This window comes from Anolis sagrei, chromosome 2, assembly GCF_037176765.1.
Source record: "Anolis sagrei isolate rAnoSag1 chromosome 2, rAnoSag1.mat, whole genome shotgun sequence".
Lineage (NCBI taxonomy): Eukaryota > Metazoa > Chordata > Lepidosauria > Squamata > Dactyloidae > Anolis > Anolis sagrei.
Genome location: NC_090022.1, coordinates 250,092,070 through 250,111,604, shown reverse-complemented (window position 1 = coordinate 250,111,604; position 19,535 = coordinate 250,092,070). Strand labels below are relative to the sequence as shown.

At 37.7% G+C, this 19,535-nt stretch overlaps 1 protein-coding gene across 8 annotated transcripts in view; it reads left to right on the top strand.

The window, feature by feature from the left end:
- PAM (peptidylglycine alpha-amidating monooxygenase) overlaps window positions 1–15,882 on the top strand; it is a 170,364-nt gene extending 154,482 nt beyond the window's left edge. For 3 of the 8 annotated variants that reach the window (XM_067464522.1, XM_067464526.1, XM_060761839.2), the window contains 5 exons: window positions 3,224–3,323; window positions 8,061–8,114; window positions 12,408–12,611; window positions 14,201–14,257; window positions 15,060–15,882. In XM_067464522.1, the coding sequence (XP_067320623.1) occupies window positions 3,224–3,323; window positions 8,061–8,114; window positions 12,408–12,611; window positions 14,201–14,257; window positions 15,060–15,244 (600 nt within the window). In that variant the 3' untranslated portion in view covers window positions 15,245–15,882. The remainder of the gene's footprint in view (window positions 1–3,223; window positions 3,324–8,060; window positions 8,115–12,407; window positions 12,612–14,200; window positions 14,258–15,059) is intronic. The other 5 variants (XM_067464523.1, XM_067464527.1, XM_067464525.1 and 2 more) reach the window with 3 other exon arrangements.
- The last annotated feature ends 3,653 nt before the right edge of the window (window positions 15,883–19,535 follow it).

Below are 19,535 nucleotides of genomic sequence, written 5' to 3'. Positions count from 1 at the left end.
GCTTCTTGGCTTTGTGACTGAAACAGGAGGCACATACCTGTGAATCAAATATTGTCTTGGCTTCCCTTAAGCTTCAGTGTTTTTAAAGTTAGTAATCTTGATGTGAGGAGTCAAACAATTTTGACATTTATCAAAGTACACAACTGTTTTCTAAAATGGACAGAACTCTGTCATGAATTAAAGGTGAAAATATCCTGGTTAAAAAAAATAGATGGGAAACCAATCACTACCATCTCTGTCCAGTCTCCATTTCAAAGGTGAAAGAAAAGACATGTTTGCCCTAAATGGAAGTGCTTAAAATGGATCTCTTTATCAAATTTCAGTAAATTTTATAATGAATATCCTCCATTAAATCCTGTGCTTTCCACCAACTATAACAGTGGATCCCCAGATGTTTTGGCCTTCAACTTCCAGAAATCCTAAGAGCTGGTGAAGTGGCTGGGATTTCTGGGAGTTGTAGACCAAAACACCTGGGGGCTCACAGGTTGAGAACCACTGAACTATAACGTCAGTTTAACTTTATGCAGGTTTAGTTAAACTTTCTGTTCAGAATAATTGATTCATTGATTGATTTCAATTTTTAAATCACCGTGTTATGCTTTTCAGCCCACATGTAAGCCTCCAATGCAATATATCTAAAACCAAAAAAAAAAAAAAAAAACTTCCAACATTTTATCATTAAATATTAAACCAGGGGTCCACAAACTTTTTAAACAGAGGGCCAGGTCACAGTTCCTCAAACTGTTGGAGGGCCGGATTATAATTTGAAAAAAGCATGAATGCATTCCTATGCACAATGCACATATCTTATTTGTAGTGCAAAAAAAACCCCACTTAAAAACAATACAATAATTAATATGAAGAAATTTTTTAACAAATATAACTTTATTAGTATTTCAATGGGAAGTGTGGGCCTGCTTTTGGCTGATGAGAAAGGATTGTTGTTGTTTTTGTTGTTGTTGCTGTTGTGTTCTTTCAAGTTGTTTCAGACCTAGGTTGACCCTGAGCGAGGGCCGGGTAAATTGCCTTGGAGGGCCATATTCAGCCCCCGGGCCTTAGTTTGAGGACCCCTGTATTAAACCATATATGTTACGTTGAATGCAACCCATTAGTTACTTATGCTTTACAGAATATTTAGTATTGGGTAAAGTTCTGGACAAGATACAAAATTATTCTGAGAGTGCTGAGCTCCAGTTAGATTCCAAGTAAGCAGCAAGATAAACAAGCCCCGGTTGCTTGCTGAGCAAGAAGTCCAGCCCTTTTGAGATTTTCTGACTGATCTGTGTTGCTTTGGAAATTGGAATTTTCATGGAAGAAAACATTAAAAGCGTGAATTTAAATTTCATACTGACAAAGTGCCTATATTATTGGGAACGTGTGTCTGTTGAGAGATCAATAAACTTCTGTGGTTAGAGAGAAAGAGATGAAGGGTTTCAAGAAGGGGGAAAAATCTTTAAAGCAAGAGAATGATCCTCCAGAGAAAGTAAGAGAGGCTAAGACGCGATCTGTACTTGATTCTTACTCCTGGGTCCTAGCTCTGCATTGGAAAGTTAATAGAGCATGCATGAAAGCCATTTGGAAACTAGAGCTTTGCATCATAATGCTGGATCCTGATTTGTCTTTCTTGCTGTTATCACTATTATATTACTAATTTTAGAATTGTAACATTTTGTATATTGAATATATGTATAATTTTAAATAATAACCCCCTTCAGGGCCTGGTCTTAGTTGAGAGGTGTGATAAAAACTTTTGAATACAGTGGTCCCTTGATATCTGTTTCCCTATGGAATCCCCTGTAGATACCAAAATCCATGGATTCTTAAGTCCCATTATATATAGTGACCTAATACAATAGTGTCACTTATATAAAATGGCAAAACTAAGGATTACTTTTTGAATTTTTATAAATAGATTCTGTGTTCCTAGATTCAAACATTCATAGCTTGAAAAGATTCCAAAAGAAATTCCAAAAAAAAAATGCCTTGAATTTTCCATTTTACTAAAGAGACACTGTTTTATGACACCATTGTATATAATGGGACTTGAGCATTTACAGATTTCAATATCCATGGGGATCCTGGAACCAAACCCCAGTGGATACCAAGGACACACTCTATTTATGTCTGTGTTTGTGCTTGTGTATGTCTATAATAATTCAACAAAAAATAATCTGTCCTTCCATTCACTAAGCAATCAAGTTTGAAATGTGCCACACACAGTTTTTGGCTCTGAATTTACTCAGCACACAACTGCTTATTGCTTCACATGGAAATTTCTTTTATTTAATCATGCCACAGCCACAAATAGATAGAGTTCAAGCCAGGAAATACATTTGATTTGTTAAGTGAAACAGAGAAGACAGATTTTACTAGGTCTAGGCCAAGTCTGTACATTGTTAGTTTTTCCTTCTTTCTACTCTGAAAATACAATTTAAGAGGTACGTTTTCAGATCAAATCAAAGATGCACATCATCACCATCATCATCATTACAGTATTATTATGTTTATTTATACTCCACCTTTTCTCTCCTCAAGGAGACATTTTACTCACATGGTAGCCAGTCTAGCAAGACCTGAGTGCAGCATGACAAAATGCATGTAGAGTTTACAAACTATAGGATTAAAAACTGACTAGGTTTTTTTTTTGCCATGGTTATATGAATGAAGGGAGGGTGTTGAAAACATAGCCAATGAACAAGTCATTAGCTTTAAATTAAGGATTCAGGCTTCAAAATAATCGAGGATGCTTTCTAGGATCTCAGGCTCCTATATATCATATATGTATATGCAGGAGGATATGTTTTCTTTGATTTCCTATATTTTATGCATGTGTGTGTATGTTGTCCTTCCCATGTGCTGCTATCTTTTAAGAATCCAGCTAGCCTTTTAAAATGTCAGCCATTTATAACTAATAGGAAAGGGGCATAGATTGATAAAATATTGTACTAGACTAGTCAGAAAGGTCATTTTGTTTGAACTCATGTAAGGCTCTGGGGAAAGATTTTCATTCATATTCATGTAGAGAAAGAGAACTCTATCATTCGATCTTGTCAGTCTACCTCCATGCTTCTGCACATGTTTAATTGAACTTGAAACTCTTCCAGTTATACTCAACCAGTGTAATTGTACATCTCAATATATTGAATTAATAGGGGCAAATGGTTAGATTTTATTCTCTTGTGCCAGTTTCCAGTTTTAATTATTTGGCTGTTTACCTTGACAGAGTTTTGAAATGCCGCATGACATCATTGCTTCAGAAGACAGGACAGTATATATTGGTGATGCTCATACTAACACAGTATGGAAATTTACATCCACAGAAAGTAAGTTATGCTTCCTGTAGACCATTAAAGGTATCAGTCATTATTTTTAGACATCCAAACTTTACTGGTGGCTTTGATTTTGTAACCCATCTCTATAAAGTGCCTTTTCATTGAAATATTGAAAAAGTCTTCAAGAAGAGCATTTGGGTCCTGCCAGTATCTGAATAGCAGTTACAAATTTTCCTGAATGACAACTGCTTTCTCTTTTATCCAACTGTTTCAACAACATAAACTTTCAAAAATGCAGCCTTTTTTCTTTTTTTTTTTAACTGGGGGTGTAGATGAGAAGGCTCGGAATTCCTTTTTCCTTTTTTTCTCTTACAGGCTCACCAAAAGAATCTGCAGTATTAAATGCTGTGTTGCCAAGCTTGGTTTATTAATCCTGTTAGAGAGATTGCTTCATCCCCAATTTGTCCCTCAGCATCTGGCATTCAATGTCCATTGACAAGCCGGCTGAGAATTGTAGACACTTCACTGACCGAATGGCTTAATTTCCACTTTCCTATGCCATTCTCACATCTTGTTAAACCGAAATAAGTTGCTCCCACCGGAACACTACTTGCTCATTAAAGCTGGCATTTGCTGCTGGCAGAAGGTGTCCCCTTCAGTGCTTCGGTTTTTTAAAAATGTATGAACTCACCATTTTGTTCTATCCACATTTTGGCATACAACTTTACATACTGGATTATTTGCCAAAAGGAATAATAATCAAAGTAGCATGCAATCACAATGAGAACAATAAAAGTAATATTAATAACAGCAAACTTGGATTCAGAATAAGTAGAGTATTTTTTTTAAAAAAAGAGGTTTATATATGTAATACATACAGACTAAAGTTTCTCATTTGTAACATTGAGAGCAAGAGATAAAATTTCCTGGCAGGTGGGCATTGTGTTTTCTACTTTTGTATTTCTTTGATTTCTACTCTACTTTCTGATAAAGAAGGTACTTTAAGGCATCCTAAAAATACCTTGAAAAAAAGATTTTAAGTAAATTATCTCAAAAGGACATGCACAGTTCCCCAAGAGCTGCTGCCATAGCACCATTTTGGAAAATGGAGTGACATTGTCTCCCTGCCTCCCCAAAATGGCTGCGCCTATCTCTCCTAACAACATGCAGGTTATCCATTGTTTGACTTCGCACTTTTCATTCCTCGACTCCAAAATTACAGGTTTTCCATTGTCCTATGCCAAACACAAGAGTATCCTGGTCCCTAGATAGACTTGTTGGGTATTCTTATGGTTGGCTAGACATAGAATCATAGAGTTGGATGAGACCTCGTGGGCCATCCAGTCCAACCCCCTGCCAAGAAGCAGAAAAATCACTGATAGATGGCCATCCAGCCTCTTTTTAAAAGCCTCCAAAGAAGGAGCCTCCACCACGCTCCAGGGCAGAGAGTTCCACTGCTGAACAGCTCTCACAGTTAGGAAGTTCTTCCTAGTGTTCATGTGCAATCTCCTTTCCTGTAGTTTGAGGCCATTGTTCTGCATCCTAGTCTCCAGAGCAGCAGAAAACTTCCCCTCACATATTTATACATGACCATCATGTCTTCTCTCAGCCTTCTCTTCTGCAGGCTAAACATGCCCAGCTCTTTAAGCTGCTCCTCATAGGGCTTGTTCTCCAGACCCTTGATCATTTTAATTGCCCTCCTCTGGACACATTGCAGCTTGCCAATATCTCCCTTAAATCCAGAATTGGACACAGTATTCCAGGTGTGGTCTGACCAAGGCAGTATAGAGGGGTAGCATGGCTTCCTTGGATCTAGACACTATGCTACTATGCTCCTATTTATGCAGGCCAAAATCCCATTGGCTTGCAATGGTGGTCTCTGTAATAGAATGCTGAAAAATTAAACTTTTTATCTCAAAACAAGATTTGGGAAATCTTGAGATGGATTAAATTTAAACCATGTGACTGATTTACTGAAGAATTACAAATAAGATAATATCAATATTCACCAGTCTTGGTTCTCTGGTCCTGGTCTAGCATAGTCATAGAATTGGAAAAAACTGCAATAGACATCCAGTCCAACCACTTGCCAGTTAGGAATACTCCGCCACATTCCTTCTGAGAAATTACCTTCAGTCCACCTCCTTCTGAGGCCTCCAGTTGAACAGATCTTCTCATCAGGAGGTTCTTCCTAATCTTCATGCTTAACTTCTTTTCTTGGAAGTTAAACCTGTTAGTCCATGTCCTATAAAACAAACTGCTTCTTTCTTTTTCATGATTTGTTCAGATATTTAATCATGATTCCTTCACAGTCCTCTCTATGCCAAGAAAAACATACCCAGGTCCTAAGCTGTTACTCCCTTCTAGACCTTTAAATTATCTTGGTGTTCTTCCTTTGGACACAATCCAGCAAGTCAATACCCTTCCTGGATCATTAATGCCCAAAAGTTGACATATCTGATCAATCACAATAGAGTGGCACTCCGTTTGGATATTATAATCCTGTTGATAGTAATATTGCATTGATTTGGGGGGGGGGGGGCAAATATGATCCATTCGGCATTTGTGCATTTCATTTGTCTTGTCTAATGGTAGCATCTTAGATTTATCTTTGTTAAATTTCAAAGATTTTGTTACAGTTCACCCAACTCTCCAATCGATTAAGGTCATTTTTGAAATCTGATCCTATCCTCTAGTATGTCAACTATGTCTCCTAATTTGGTGTCACGTCAAATTTTCCCTACACCTAAGTTGTTTGTAAGGATGTTGAACAACAAGCTCAAGACAGAATCACATGATACCCAACTTATCATTTCTCTCCATAGATGAGCAGTATTTGTGTTTGGGCCATCAACCAGTTAAAAATCCACTCAAGTGTTTCAAGAGAACCGTATATGTTTGGTGTTTATGTGTACAAGGTTTCTTGGGGTTTTTGAATAACCTTGTAGTCATCTGGATATTATTATTTTTTTGGCAAGAAAAAGCTAACACAATTTTTTTCAAGCAAGAAATAGCAACAAATAGCAAATTATATTGGGATGGTGGGTTGTGAAGAATTGATATTTTCTGCCCATAGGCCGGCTATCTTACATGCCAAACCCCATGTGACTTTCTTGTTATTTATGTAATGTTTTGGCACGAAAAACCATGCATGTTTATACATGTATTTCTCTGCAGAATATTTTTCTAAAACAGTTCAGAATATGCAAATAATAACTGAGTTCTGCATAGACATATTTGTTTTCTCCTGCAACAGATAGGAAACTGTATAGATCCTTTTTCCTCACATGCAAAGATGAAGTAGTCGAATATTTGGCATGTGCAAGGAGAGGTCTTTCTGCTCTCGGGGAATTCAGTCAGCTAGCTCAGTAGACATTTTTGTTCAAAAACATATTGTGTCATTAACAGTATAATCTATTGTTACATTAGCAAAGATAAAAATGTATGACAGTAATAAATCATCCTGAATATAGTACTAAGTTATCTTCAGCTTTTCAGAAAGACTGATGATTCTATAACTTCTCAGCTCTCTTGTACATACTTTCAAATATCAGATCCTAAACAGACTGCAAATTAAAAGCACTGAGAATCTCTGTCAAAGGCTTTGAAAATAGGACAACACCAAGTGTAAATTTTGGTAAACAGTATCTGTTGTTTCAGTTTCCCACTGCTCCTATTTTACTTCATTTCTTTCAAATCATCTGAAAAACCAGCTCATGCCAAATATTTAACCAGAAATGTATTGTGCAAAGGAGGAATATGTGTTCATTTTCATAATGTTGACAATGTTTCATAATCAGAAAAGACAGACTTCATTTAAGTAAAATATTGGGGTGTCATCAAGTGAATGTCTGTGCGGTGTATTATGTTGGGTTTCGCTGTAGCAGGATGTGTTTGTGTTACTTTAACTAATCTGTTTTGACACATGTCATGCTTAATCTCAAGCTGACTATCCTGTTATCTTGGGCAGGAAATCTTTCAGAATATATTTTGAAAGAGGCAGATCTTTGAATGTTATTTTTTAAACTGAACTAGACACTTTATTGATTACTCTGGTCACTGAACATGATCTTCTTGTTGTTATAGTCCAGATAGGTCATTGTAAATTTCTTGTAACTAACAGGTTACTGCTACTGTTACTCTCTTGCCACTGGAAAATATAAGAAAATGCCCTGCAATTCCCTCAAATGGGCATTTCAAATATTGTATCTTGAAAACAGCATGTAAATGTAAAAGACCTTGCAAAGCAATTCTTTCTTGCTACAGTGTGAGGCAGCCACCTGCGTAACTTCTCTTCTATTCATACTCAACTTGTTCAGTTGGAATTAGCACATGCCCCCAGTAAGGAGCAATAGGCAAACTATCCCTGTATCATTGAAATGTAGTGAAGTACCCGCGATAGTCACAGAACAAAAAGTAATTTCATTTCATTACTGCAAAAAGTAAGTGTCAAAACTATTTATAGGAAGCAGAGACATACTACACAATAACGTTATGTAGTACTTTCTGTATTTACGAATTTAGCACCAAAACGTCTCAATGTATTGAAACACCTTTTGATCCAGGCAGGAGGCAGACTGTGTTGGATAATACAGAAAGTTGAATGAGCAAAGGTTGGATAAGCTAGAGTCTACTGTATTTACATATGTTTGTATATGCATTACCAATTAGGACCAACCTTGTTCATCTTATGTATTTTTATGCATGCTTGTAAAGGCAACTGTATGTCACAAAGAATGGGTCCTTCACACAAATTGCAGTGACCTTTAAGCCATTTTTGTGTTACAGAAATGGAACATCGCTCTGTTAAAAAGGCTGGGATTGAGGTACAGGAAATAAAAGGTTAGTCTTCTCTCAATGACAATTTTATGGGAGAAAGGGATGGGTTGTATTATTCTGAGTTAGGTGATTTACTGTGGTCACATTAAACTGTCTTCTAATAATTGACAAAAAAAGCACTTGTGTTAACAAATTAACATAACTTGACACATCTGAGATATATTGATATTCTTAAACCCCAAAGCACTCAGAGCTGTGATCCATTTCTTATTGGCAATGCAGGTAGCATCAAGCCATAAATGTAATATTGTTAAAGGAAACTTTACCCTGCTGACCGGATCCGTTATGGCTGATCCAAGATGGTTTAAACAATTTATTTTATCATTTATTTTAGCATTTATGTATATTTATAGTTTGTTGAATGTTTGCCGTATACGTGTTGTGCTCTGCCCTGAGTCCCCTTCAGGGTGAAAAAAGCTGAAAATAAATGTTTTAAATAAATAAATAAAATAAAATAAAACAACCAGCCCTTCTTTTAACATACTAGTCAATGGATTGGAGGGAATAGGGAAATTAAGTACGGAAATATTTATTGTTAGGGAATAGTCTAAATATCTCCTAAAATCTTGCATTAAAAATGCATATTGGTGTTAGATGTCCATGTGTATCAAAGTTATATAACATAAACCTAAATCAAATGCAGAGTTTGATGTACTAAGTTTGCTGAATTCCATCCCTGCATTAGATTTTGACTTTGCAGAGCAAATTACTCAATATATATTAAAGTATAGGCAAGAACTCCAAATAACTTCCCTCGGCATGAAGAATGATAGGGAATTCAAATGGGGACTAGGACTTAGAAGCTAAATGTAGTGGCTGGAAGGGCTAATGAGATAACATTGGGGAGCACAGTGACAAGTATTAAAAAAGTAAGAGTCCACAAATCTAAAATTTTCTCATCAGAATTACTTGTTTTGTTGTTCTATTTCATATTGTTACATTTTAAAAAAAACAGCTGTGGGTCTTATTTTGTGTTCTTTATTGTGGTCTCTGTGACTCATGTATGGATCCCTCTCCAATTGTTTAGGATATGTTCGGAAACTTGAAAAAGTGAGCAATCTTATTGGTGTGAGCCTTGCCCACCCTCTCACGTGTATTTCTAGTGTGGATCTTGCTAGACTTCTCAGTTCCTTTGCTTCCATCACCATATTACCTTTGTTGAAAATTTGCTCACTAGAGTGTGAGTTTAAGACCTCTTCCCATCATTCTTCATGTTCTCCTCAGTATTCTTCTTTGTGGCTATGCTTCTGTATTTACATTTTTTACTATGCTTCTCTGTTCTGTTATTTTTATGTCAGGTCCTCTAGGTCAAAAGGATTTAAAAAAAAAAAAGTATTAGTTATGGGAATAGCATTCCTCAAGCCAATAGCCATTCAGATTCTTCTTTTGCTTTGGTAAAAACCACTTTTGACAATTGTCATCTCTTTTGAGCACTTGTCTCCCAATCCTGTCAGCATCATGCATTTAGACGAAAAGCTCTCCATTGGAAGCATGCCAATACAGTCTCAGCCTTGGCCACTAAAATAAACCACTATTTAAAAACATTTGCTCGTTTGATGATAACTTTTGCTTGATCTTCTTTTTCTCTTGCTTTCAAGATATATAGAATGGAAGCATCCTTGGATTTCATATGTTTGAGCTGGGCTCCAATGGTGTTTTGTCCTTTAGTGCTACAAAAAAAATAAAGATCAATTAACCCCCATTGACCTTAGCACTTCTTCTCCAACTGCCTATTGATTGTTGGCTCTTTCTGTCTTCAAAAGGACTAAGTCTTCAGATCAGAATATATTGATGAGGGGAGAGGAGGGGGAAAGGGTGGTTAAAGATAGCAAGCATTCAACAATAATGGAATCAGCATTTACATCCTCTTTCATATAAGTAGTCTGCTAGACCTACTTATACAAAGTCATACAGGGTCTTTATTGTGATAATTGCTGTCTCAGTCTTCATGATCACATCCCCTAAACCAAATTGCATCAATTTTAAATCCCCCTCCTGTTTTGGCTAACACTTTGCATACCTTCAGTAGGGAACTTCTGAGTTTGTGCTCCTTCAATAATCCCAGACATCTTAATTATCTGCATAAAATCTGGTTGGCATGATAAGGTTTCCTATTGCTGCTTTATTGCACTGTCCCAAAGGCTTGATCCTACAGCCAAGTTTTTACCATCCTTCTAAAGGCACTGATCTAATCTCACCAGGAAGGGAGTTCCATAGCCAAGGGGAAATCACCGAGAAAGTCCTCTCTCTCGGCCCCGCCAGTCGCACCTATGACAGTGTTGGGATGGAGAGCAGGGCCTCCCCGGAGGATCTTAATCTTTGCGATGGTTCATAGAGGGAGATGCGTTCAGACTGTTAAATTGGGCCGGAGCCATTTAGGGCTTTATAGGCCAAAGCCAGCATTTTGAATTGCTCTGTAGCAAACTGGCAACCAGTGCAGCTGGCATAACGTGGGAGTTGTGTGCTCCCTGTATGCCACTCCAGTTATTAATCTGGCTGCCTCTCATTGGACTATTTGAAGCTTCTGAACAGTCTTCAAAGGCAACCTCATGTAGAGCGCTTTGCAGCAGTCTATCCTAGATGTAATGAGAGCATGGGTTCTATTCAATATTATTGACAGGGACTATACACTGGAATTTGAAAGGCTACAGCTTGAAGAATTGTACTACTGCTCTTCTGCCATAAGTATGTTGAGTAAAATCAATAACCTAGTTTCATCTCAGTCAAGACTGATTTCTTTTTTAGATACATAAAAATGAGACCTCTGAGGAGTCAGTTTTTGCATCATAGTGAGAAGGTTTCCAGCTGGTATCTTTTATTAATGTTCTTTGAAAATGTAGGTTGATCACTTGGATTGAAAAAACAAGTGTTAAGATAGCATCTTATTAGTCAATGCTCATCTTCTTTCTTCCCCATTCCATGCTGGTATGGTTTTTCTTGGCTGTTTTGCAGCCTTCCATGTAAACTTTCTCCCATTTATTTCTGCATTACAAACAAACCAACAAAATCCACCATTGCCACACTGGTATGGCATGGACAAATCTCCTGAAAAAAGATAACTTATGACATTTCCCAGCTTCTATTTTATCCGGCTGTGAAAGCAGATGACCACCTACAGCACACAGCAGAACTACTCTACCAAGATGACTTCCAAGGTTCTTGATTACAGTTCAAATTCATTTTCAACCCTAGGCTTAATGAGTAGCTTAGAGCTCATTTTTATTTCATGTCAGGAGTGACTTGAGCATCTGCAAGTCACTTCTGGTGTGAGAGAATTGGCTGTCTGCATAGATGTTGCCCAGGGAACGTCCATGCCATGATCTTTTACCATCCTGTGGGAGGCTTCTCTCATGTCTCTGCATGAGAAGTTGGAGCTGACAGATGGAAGCTTACTCCACTCCCCGGATTCGAATCACCAACCTTTTGGTCAGCAGTCCTGCCAGCACAAGGGTTTAACCCATTGCGCCACTGGGGGCTCGTTGATAAACATGGATTTGTTGTGAGAGAAGATCTATAGAAACAGCTTTTCTCCTGAGGTGGTAGAGGCTCACCTGTTCAGCAGTCTTCGCCAAAGGAGTGTGTATCATGTCTCTCCAGATAAATAAATGTTATAACTAGAGAACTCAGTAGCTAGAATCCTACAAGTCCACGTAGCTCGACATGCAACTTAGTCAAGTGTCAAAGAACAATGAAAACTCAGATGGCGTGAACTCAGAAACTCACAACACTTAGATATTTGTGGTCACTTCCCCTCTACTAAAAATGAACAACAGCAGTCTCTCTCAGGCCTGACACTGCCTGGTGGTGGGAAGTTTTTTGACTGAGAACATGGACAAGAGAATAACTATCTGTGTCCCATACAAAGAGGGAATTAGCATGCCTAAAACATGCACTTACATAAGTCACTATTATCATGCCTTTGTCTGTCATGTGCAGAGCATGGAAATATAACATTTATGACTACAGCTCAATATATACCCTAATCTATTTTGCCACTAACCATCCTGTCTAGAAACAAGATTCTGGTAACTGTAGACCAAAAACATTATTTTTCTAATTTATGATCAAGGAAGTGGGGGTACACTATATCTGAATCCAGAAAAAAGAATTACAGAAATGCCCACCATATATAGTGCAATGCATATGCAAGAATAAAAAAAATGAAAACCTCACAGTGCAGGCAACTTGTTGCTATTATTGTTTATAACATATTTTATAAACTTAGATACAAAATCCATGTGTATTCATCTGCATGTTTTTCAAAGTCAATCAGTATAATCTCTTCCCTCCCTAAAGAAGCAGAGGCTGTTATAGAAGCCAGATTGACAAACAAGCCTGTATCAAAGGAATTGTTAAAGAAAGAAGAAAAGCATCATGTGGTCCAGCAGGCCAACACAGAAGTTTCTGTGGTTCTTATTACAACACTACTCATTATTCCAATTGTTGTCCTCTTGGCAATTGTGATATTTATTTGGTGGAGAAAGACAAGACTATATGGAGGTAATTAACTAACTCTTCAAACCTTTCAATATCCAAATCCTTTATGTAAAAGAATGTGAAATGCTTATTTCCCAATTATAAAGCATTTGAATTTGGGCAGACATAAATAACTTGAAAGATACCCACCTTGAGCATTTCTTTGACCTTCTCAGCTCAGAAAATATTGTTGTTGTTTTCACTTTGCAGTTAGGATTAAAATTTCTTGTTGTGCTTTAGCAAGGGGCAGATTTTTATTCTGTGAGTTCACAAAAAGTAGGTTGTTCAAAACGGATAGTTGAAGAAAGCACAACCAATTAGGTGGTGGTCTTGCTGTCTTGTTCAGGTGCCGTATGAGCTTTCTCTCCTTTGGGTGTCTCCATCTTTTTCTTAAAATCTGCCGGTGTCTACCTGCCCATCATTCTCTGCTAACACTAACAGCTCTGCATTCTGGAATGTAGAAGTTCTGCATAATGTAGAAGCTGTATTATGTGACAACTTCTTTTGTGTTTAATTGTACGTACCTTTTTATTCTGCTACCTTGTATTCCATTTGTATAAGAAAGTCAGGATGCATAGCCATAAATAAATGAATAGTATTTAGAAATAGCTGAGAGCTTTGGCACCAGTTAACTTAAATAACCAAAAAGCTGTTTTGTTTTGTTTGTGCAAGTAGGATAAAGACAAAATGTTAAAGCCAATATCCTACATAGCATGGCAATAGCTTAGACTTTCCAAAGGGGAAAGAAATACACATCATATAGATATGCATGGAATGAAAGCCTAACACCAGCTCCTCCTCCTTTTTGTTGGTATTTTGAGTAAAGAAGGAGAAAGGAAATGACATGCTTAACCTTTATGTCTCTTTCTCCATGCAAAATCTCATTCCTTTGGCTTCTATACTTCAAAATGGTGGGGGGAGTGATTTGGAGCAGAATACAAAGGGGAGGAAAGCTAGCAGGATGTAGTGGCTTGGCCTACAACTCTGGACACCAAGCTTGAAATCTCAACTCGGTCATGGAAACCTAAGTAATCTTAGTGAGTGAACCCCTTATCTTAGCTGATTTGGGACTTTGCAGAGACATATCTCAAATTCAATGCCTATTAAGCGTGAGTAATGATGTTATACCTCAAAGGGTCAGGGACAACAGAACTTTAGCCATTTTCACATTTTCATTGTGTGTTGGATCAGCATATGAAGAGGAGAGTAGACATTCCTTCTCTGTCTCCAGATCCCTGCAGTTCCCATGGAGAGCCACAATGATCAGCAATCCTCTTCCCAAAAAAGACAAAGATTGCATGAGCGGAACTGTTGTTCTCTTTGTAATGACAGGAGTAGATTTACAGACAGAGGGAGGAAGCTAGCACATTTTCCTCTTCACATATTTGTATAACATCTTTTTAGAAAGTGAATAGAGTCACATAGATTTTAATTTTCCACCTAGCAAAACTGAAACCATCACCCTCTTAATAACTACACCCTATAATTTTAATTCTTTGCATCTTCCATGGCTTTTCTTACAATCTGTTGTACCTTCCAAGTTTGTCTTTCATTAATATAATCCCAATTTAGGGTTCTTGCACCTGATTTAGAAATATGTCTCATTCTTATAGTGGATGCTGAACATAAACCTGACTCGAGTTCAGGGAGAATCCTGGGCAGATTTAGAGGTAAGTAAAGGACAAGGCTTGGTGTTTGCTTTCTGAAAGTCAAAGATTATTTCTATACAGATAAACACCAAGCTATTAAATCCTTGTAAATGTGTGTTGATTATGGACCTGCGTGGGAAATATTCCTGGCTCCTAATTTGTGTAGCAAGTGCACTTTGCTTTGACTTTCTCCATTAGACATTAAATGCCTGCCTGCTCCTAGTACATATTGTCTCTCTGCTGCTAATGAATCCGGCAGTTATTCTTGATGAGAAGGCTGTAGCAATGCTGATGAGTCACCCCTGTTATCTAGCAAGCAAAACCTTTGGGAGCTGATGATTTTGTAGGGTATGATGAGAAACGCAGGAGAATTTCTAGAGTCTGAGAATAATACTAAGGAATTGATCTCCTTTCTTCAGACCTTTCGTTTATCTAAAGAAGAAGCAGATGAAAAAATCATGGCTGCAATTATTTCTCCCAGCCTTAAGTTCTGAATAATCCCTGGGCTAACTTTAAGAAAAGCTTTGACGTGAGGAAGAAAAGGGATAGAGCCTATTACAACTTTCAATAAAACCTGTATTGCAACTATCTCATTTCTCAACTTGCCAGAATAGAAACGAAAAAGGAGTATAGATTGCATTCGGCTGGGTGACAAAAACTATTTCATGCTTCTTTTGTGGAATTGCTTTATCCAACTGGCTTTCTGGGAAGGAGTTGTTAAATGAATAGAGCTGAAACCAAAATCAAGTTGATTACATGCTGTAACTAGTATGTAGGAAGGATGGCACTTAAACCTGTTCTTAAAATACATTTTCTTTTACAGGAAAGGGTAGTGGAGGCCTTAACCTGGGGAATTTCTTTGCAAGTCGTGCAGGCTACAGTCGGAAAGGGTTTGACCGACTTAGTACAGAAGGAAGTGATCAAGAAAAAGATGAGGATGACCCTACCGATTCAGAAGAAGAAGATTCTGTTCCTCAGCCTCCAGTGTTGCCCCCATCTTCTTCCTGAAATTGGCCTTTGATTTCTACATTGTATGATTCTACAAATATTGCCGGATTTAGCACGTTTCAAGATTTTGTGTATTTAATTGTAAACTGTACTAGTCCTTTGTGAGGCTGTACACTATTTTTTTTTGTTTTTTTATTTTGCTTCATTTTGATTTTTGGGTGTGAGCATTTCATATCAGTGCCATTGTCTCATGTGACTCTTTTAATAAAGCAGAACAACCCCATTTTCTTTGTAGCAATGATTTTACAGTACTAGTATTTGCTCATTCAGTTAGGGACCTCCTCTATATTTGTAAATAAGTCCCAATCTCTGCTTAAAACAAAATGATTTTCCATCACCAATTTTTCTTTTGTGCCTTTACACTTTCAATGTCCTTAACATATCACAGAGCAGAGAAAATACAGTGCCACAATAAAGCAAAGCTGCTAAAGCCCCTATTTTTTAAGAAAAGGAATCTCTAGCAAATCTGTTGCTTTGAGGGGAAAGATTTTAAAAGCCTCTATTTAAAATGTTGTTTTTTTCCTTCCTCCACACTTTGTGTGTTCCCGGGATGTCTTATTTTTAGATGGTTACACTGTTAGAACACTATTTTCAGAAGCTGAATGTAATTTGTGTAATAAAGTGTTCGCAGAGCATTAGCTGTCAGAGTGTACTTTGGAATTTTTGCATTTGGGGGAGAGGGGAATGGGTCTTTGTATGCAACATTTGTAAACAATACCTCAAATCACTTAAAACGTGCAGTTTTTTATCACTGCTTTCTACCAGCAAAAGGGGGTGGGGGGAGAGAAAAGGACAACCAAAGTGCTATTTTGTATGAAAGAAGATGTTTTATTATGTGGCATTTGTTTTGTTTTGTTTTTAAAAGCAAACCAAAAACCTAAAACTAAATTTGCATTACATGTATACAATCCTGTTAGTCTTTTTTTAACAGAAAAATCTGGCCTGTATATCAAAACTCCAGGGTGTGTACACAAATAAAACATTGTCAGAGTTAAGAGGAAACCTGTGTCTCAACTTGCATAAAACGAATTTTATTTCTGTATTTTTTCTTCCCCCAGTCATACAGTATAGTCCTTACTATCACATTATGATCGTAACAATTTTAAAACTTAGTACTTCCAGAGTGCTTTAGAGTGTTCAAACTGCTTTATATACACAATACAATACAAAACTTTATTACGGTCACTGACTAGCACAAAGCGGGGCACAAGCACGGTGGGAAGGGAAAACACAGTTCCTGAGTTACTAAAAAACAGATTAAAAAACAGTTTAAAACTACAGTTTAAAAACACAGGTTAATGTAACAGGTATGGAACTGAGGGACGGGGAGGACTGATAGGAACGGTCAAAGCGCTGGTGAGGGCACTCAAGGGGATGGGAGGGGCACATTACAAGTCTAGTGGCATTATATGTAAACTCTCAGTGATGCTTCGGTTATGAATAACTTTTCAATAACTTTAAAAAGCATAGGTTTGTTTTATTGCAATTTTCCAGTAAGAGAAAGATTATCAGAACCTTTACAGAACAACATTGGTCATATAGACATGTATTCTATGTAACTACATTGGATTCACAAACCCACAGTTAACATTGGCTAACAAACAAAGGGGGGTTACGTTTTTACTCAGTATTGACGCACATGTACATTCATTCATCCTCATGCATACATCACAATTCATCCTCTGTGAAGAACACCTGCATTTAGGCCAGACCCTGCTTTCCCTCAGCCTGCCACAGTTCCAAAACTTCCAAAATGCTTCTAAAATGCCAAAATGCACCCCTCCCTAAAAAACATGACTTCAAAGCACAGTCTTTTCCCTAGACACAATGCCAAAACACACTCCTTTATCTTACCTTGAGAAAAAAGAGGCAAGCGACCAGAGTGCGTTCCATTGCAGATCTGCCACTCTCAAGGTACACTATCTCTCTTTCCCAATGGAGTAGAGCATAGCGGGTGAACAGCTCCTCTGTCTATCACAATTTTTTTATTGTAATAAGGTCCCTTATATAGCAGTTTCTTCCGATGTTGTTCACAAAGCTGTAAATGAACGATAGTCATTTTCCATCCTGAAACATGTTGATTCCATCTCCGTTTCCTGGCAGATGTTGATTCTTCTTGATTGGTGTTGGCCTTGTGTTGACTTCCTTCTCAACATCCTTAACTTAAAAGAGTCATTGTCTTTGTCTGATATAAACACGTTTTTCCCCAAAGGTTAATCGACTCAGCAAATGTTGACAGATGTAAACAGATGTAAACATTTCTCTTATCACTGTCACAGTTCTTATCGATGTCAGCAGTTCAGCAACTTTTAATTATAGTCCAGCAAGCAGGTAGTTTTTTCCCCCAGGAGTGGTGTCTCCAAAATTCATTCATTCCTTTCATTCAGTTTCATTCAAGCTATATATCATATTTCATAATGATACTTCTAACATCTCTCTGAGGTTACATCAGTTTCAGATGGACTAACATTGAAAGGTCATGGTGTACCATAAAGTGGCACAATGAATTCATAGAATATGCACAGTTTGAAATTCTGAGGGAAGTTCTGCAGGGATCTACTCAGGTGTAAGTCTCACTCCATGCAGTATGTCTCCCAAGTAATCTATATGATTGGAGTCTTTTGGAAACTTAGACCTGATCTACACTGATCATTTAATGCAGGTTCAAACTGGTATTGAAATAAGTAATTTCTCTGTACATTACATATGATTCTAACAGGAGCGGAGCGCAGGGAGCACACAACCCTCCTGTTGCACCAGCTCCACTGGCTGCCAATTTGCTACCGGGCCCAATTCAAGGTGTTGGTACTGGCCTATAAAGCCCTAAACGGTTCCGGCCCAAGATACCTAGCTGACCGCATCTCGGCCTATGAACCCACCCGGACTTTGAGATCTTCCGGGGAGGCCCTGCTCTCGATCCCGCCAGCCTCTCAAGCACGGCTGGCGGGGACGAGGGATAGGGCCTTCTCGGTGGTGGCTCCTCGGCTGTGGAACGCCCTCCCTGCAGATGTTAGGCTGGCACCATTTCTCATGACATTCCGTAGAAAGTTGAAGACCTGGATGTTTGTGCAGGCGTTTGAGTAATTTCAGTGCAATTCAGGTAATTTGAACATAGGAACGGAACAATGGACGACGATTTTGGATCACGTTTTGGATGATGAGGCGATCGGGGGTGGGTTTTTTGTGATAACTGTGTATTGATGTTGTTTATTGCTAGTAATAGAATTGTGTAGTTTAATTGTCATGGTATATTGATTGCTGCTGTTTTTATTGTCTTTGCTGTTTACTGTCTGGAAACCGCTGTGAGTCGCCCTCGGGCTTGAGATACGGCGGTATACAAGAATAGTAAATAAATAAATAAATAAATATGAAATTACCTATGAAATCCTGGAACCAGTTTGAGATCTGGATAGCAATTACATAAATCACTGAGCACTGATGCGCATAAAGGACTTTATTTCGTGGACTTTTGTGGGAGTTTGCTGCCTGGCCACTGCAGTTTGAAGCTAGCTTTGAGATATGCATTAAATGGGACTTTAGTCAGTATGCTACTCTAGCTGTTTTTTATTCTTGTTTCACCAGAACTCTCCAGTTGTCACTGTTGTGTACTATTAACCAAATGAGGCTTGACAAATAAAAAGTTCTCCAGGATCTTTCTTTACAGTTACAGTGAGCTATTTCCCTGTAGCAACTATTTTTGCAAACACAAGCACCAAATACAAGCAATGCTATCTATCGTATGGTAGAAACATTAAATGTGACCTTTTAATTTGCTTAGATTGCAATCTATTTATAACTAGGAAATCTGTTTAAAAAGAAGGATACTATATTGATGAGTTCTGCTGCCACATTCCTCCTGAAAGTGAAGGAAGCAGGAAGAGGACTGTATTCTACAGACATCATTTATAACAGAATTCTCTGCTTCAAATCAGATAAACACATCTGTTTTGATGTGTTTTAACTGTGATTTTTTAAGGGCTAGTCATGTTTCTATTTTCAGTTTTTGCACATTTATATATTTTAAATTGTATACTAATGCTTTTATGTCAAGTTGCTTTTTGGGAAGATAAAGCGGGGTATAAAACAACAACAACAACAACAACAATAATAATATGCAAAATGACTAAGTTCACTTGCTGATGCATTCAATTAAAAAATCCTTACAGAAACTGCCTCTTCCACTTTCCACTCTGAATTTCAATAATACATATTCCTAATAATGTTTTCTGAGCAGAATTCAAACTTTCAGACAGCATTATTCACCCGTTGTACAGTATTTACAGAATTTTGT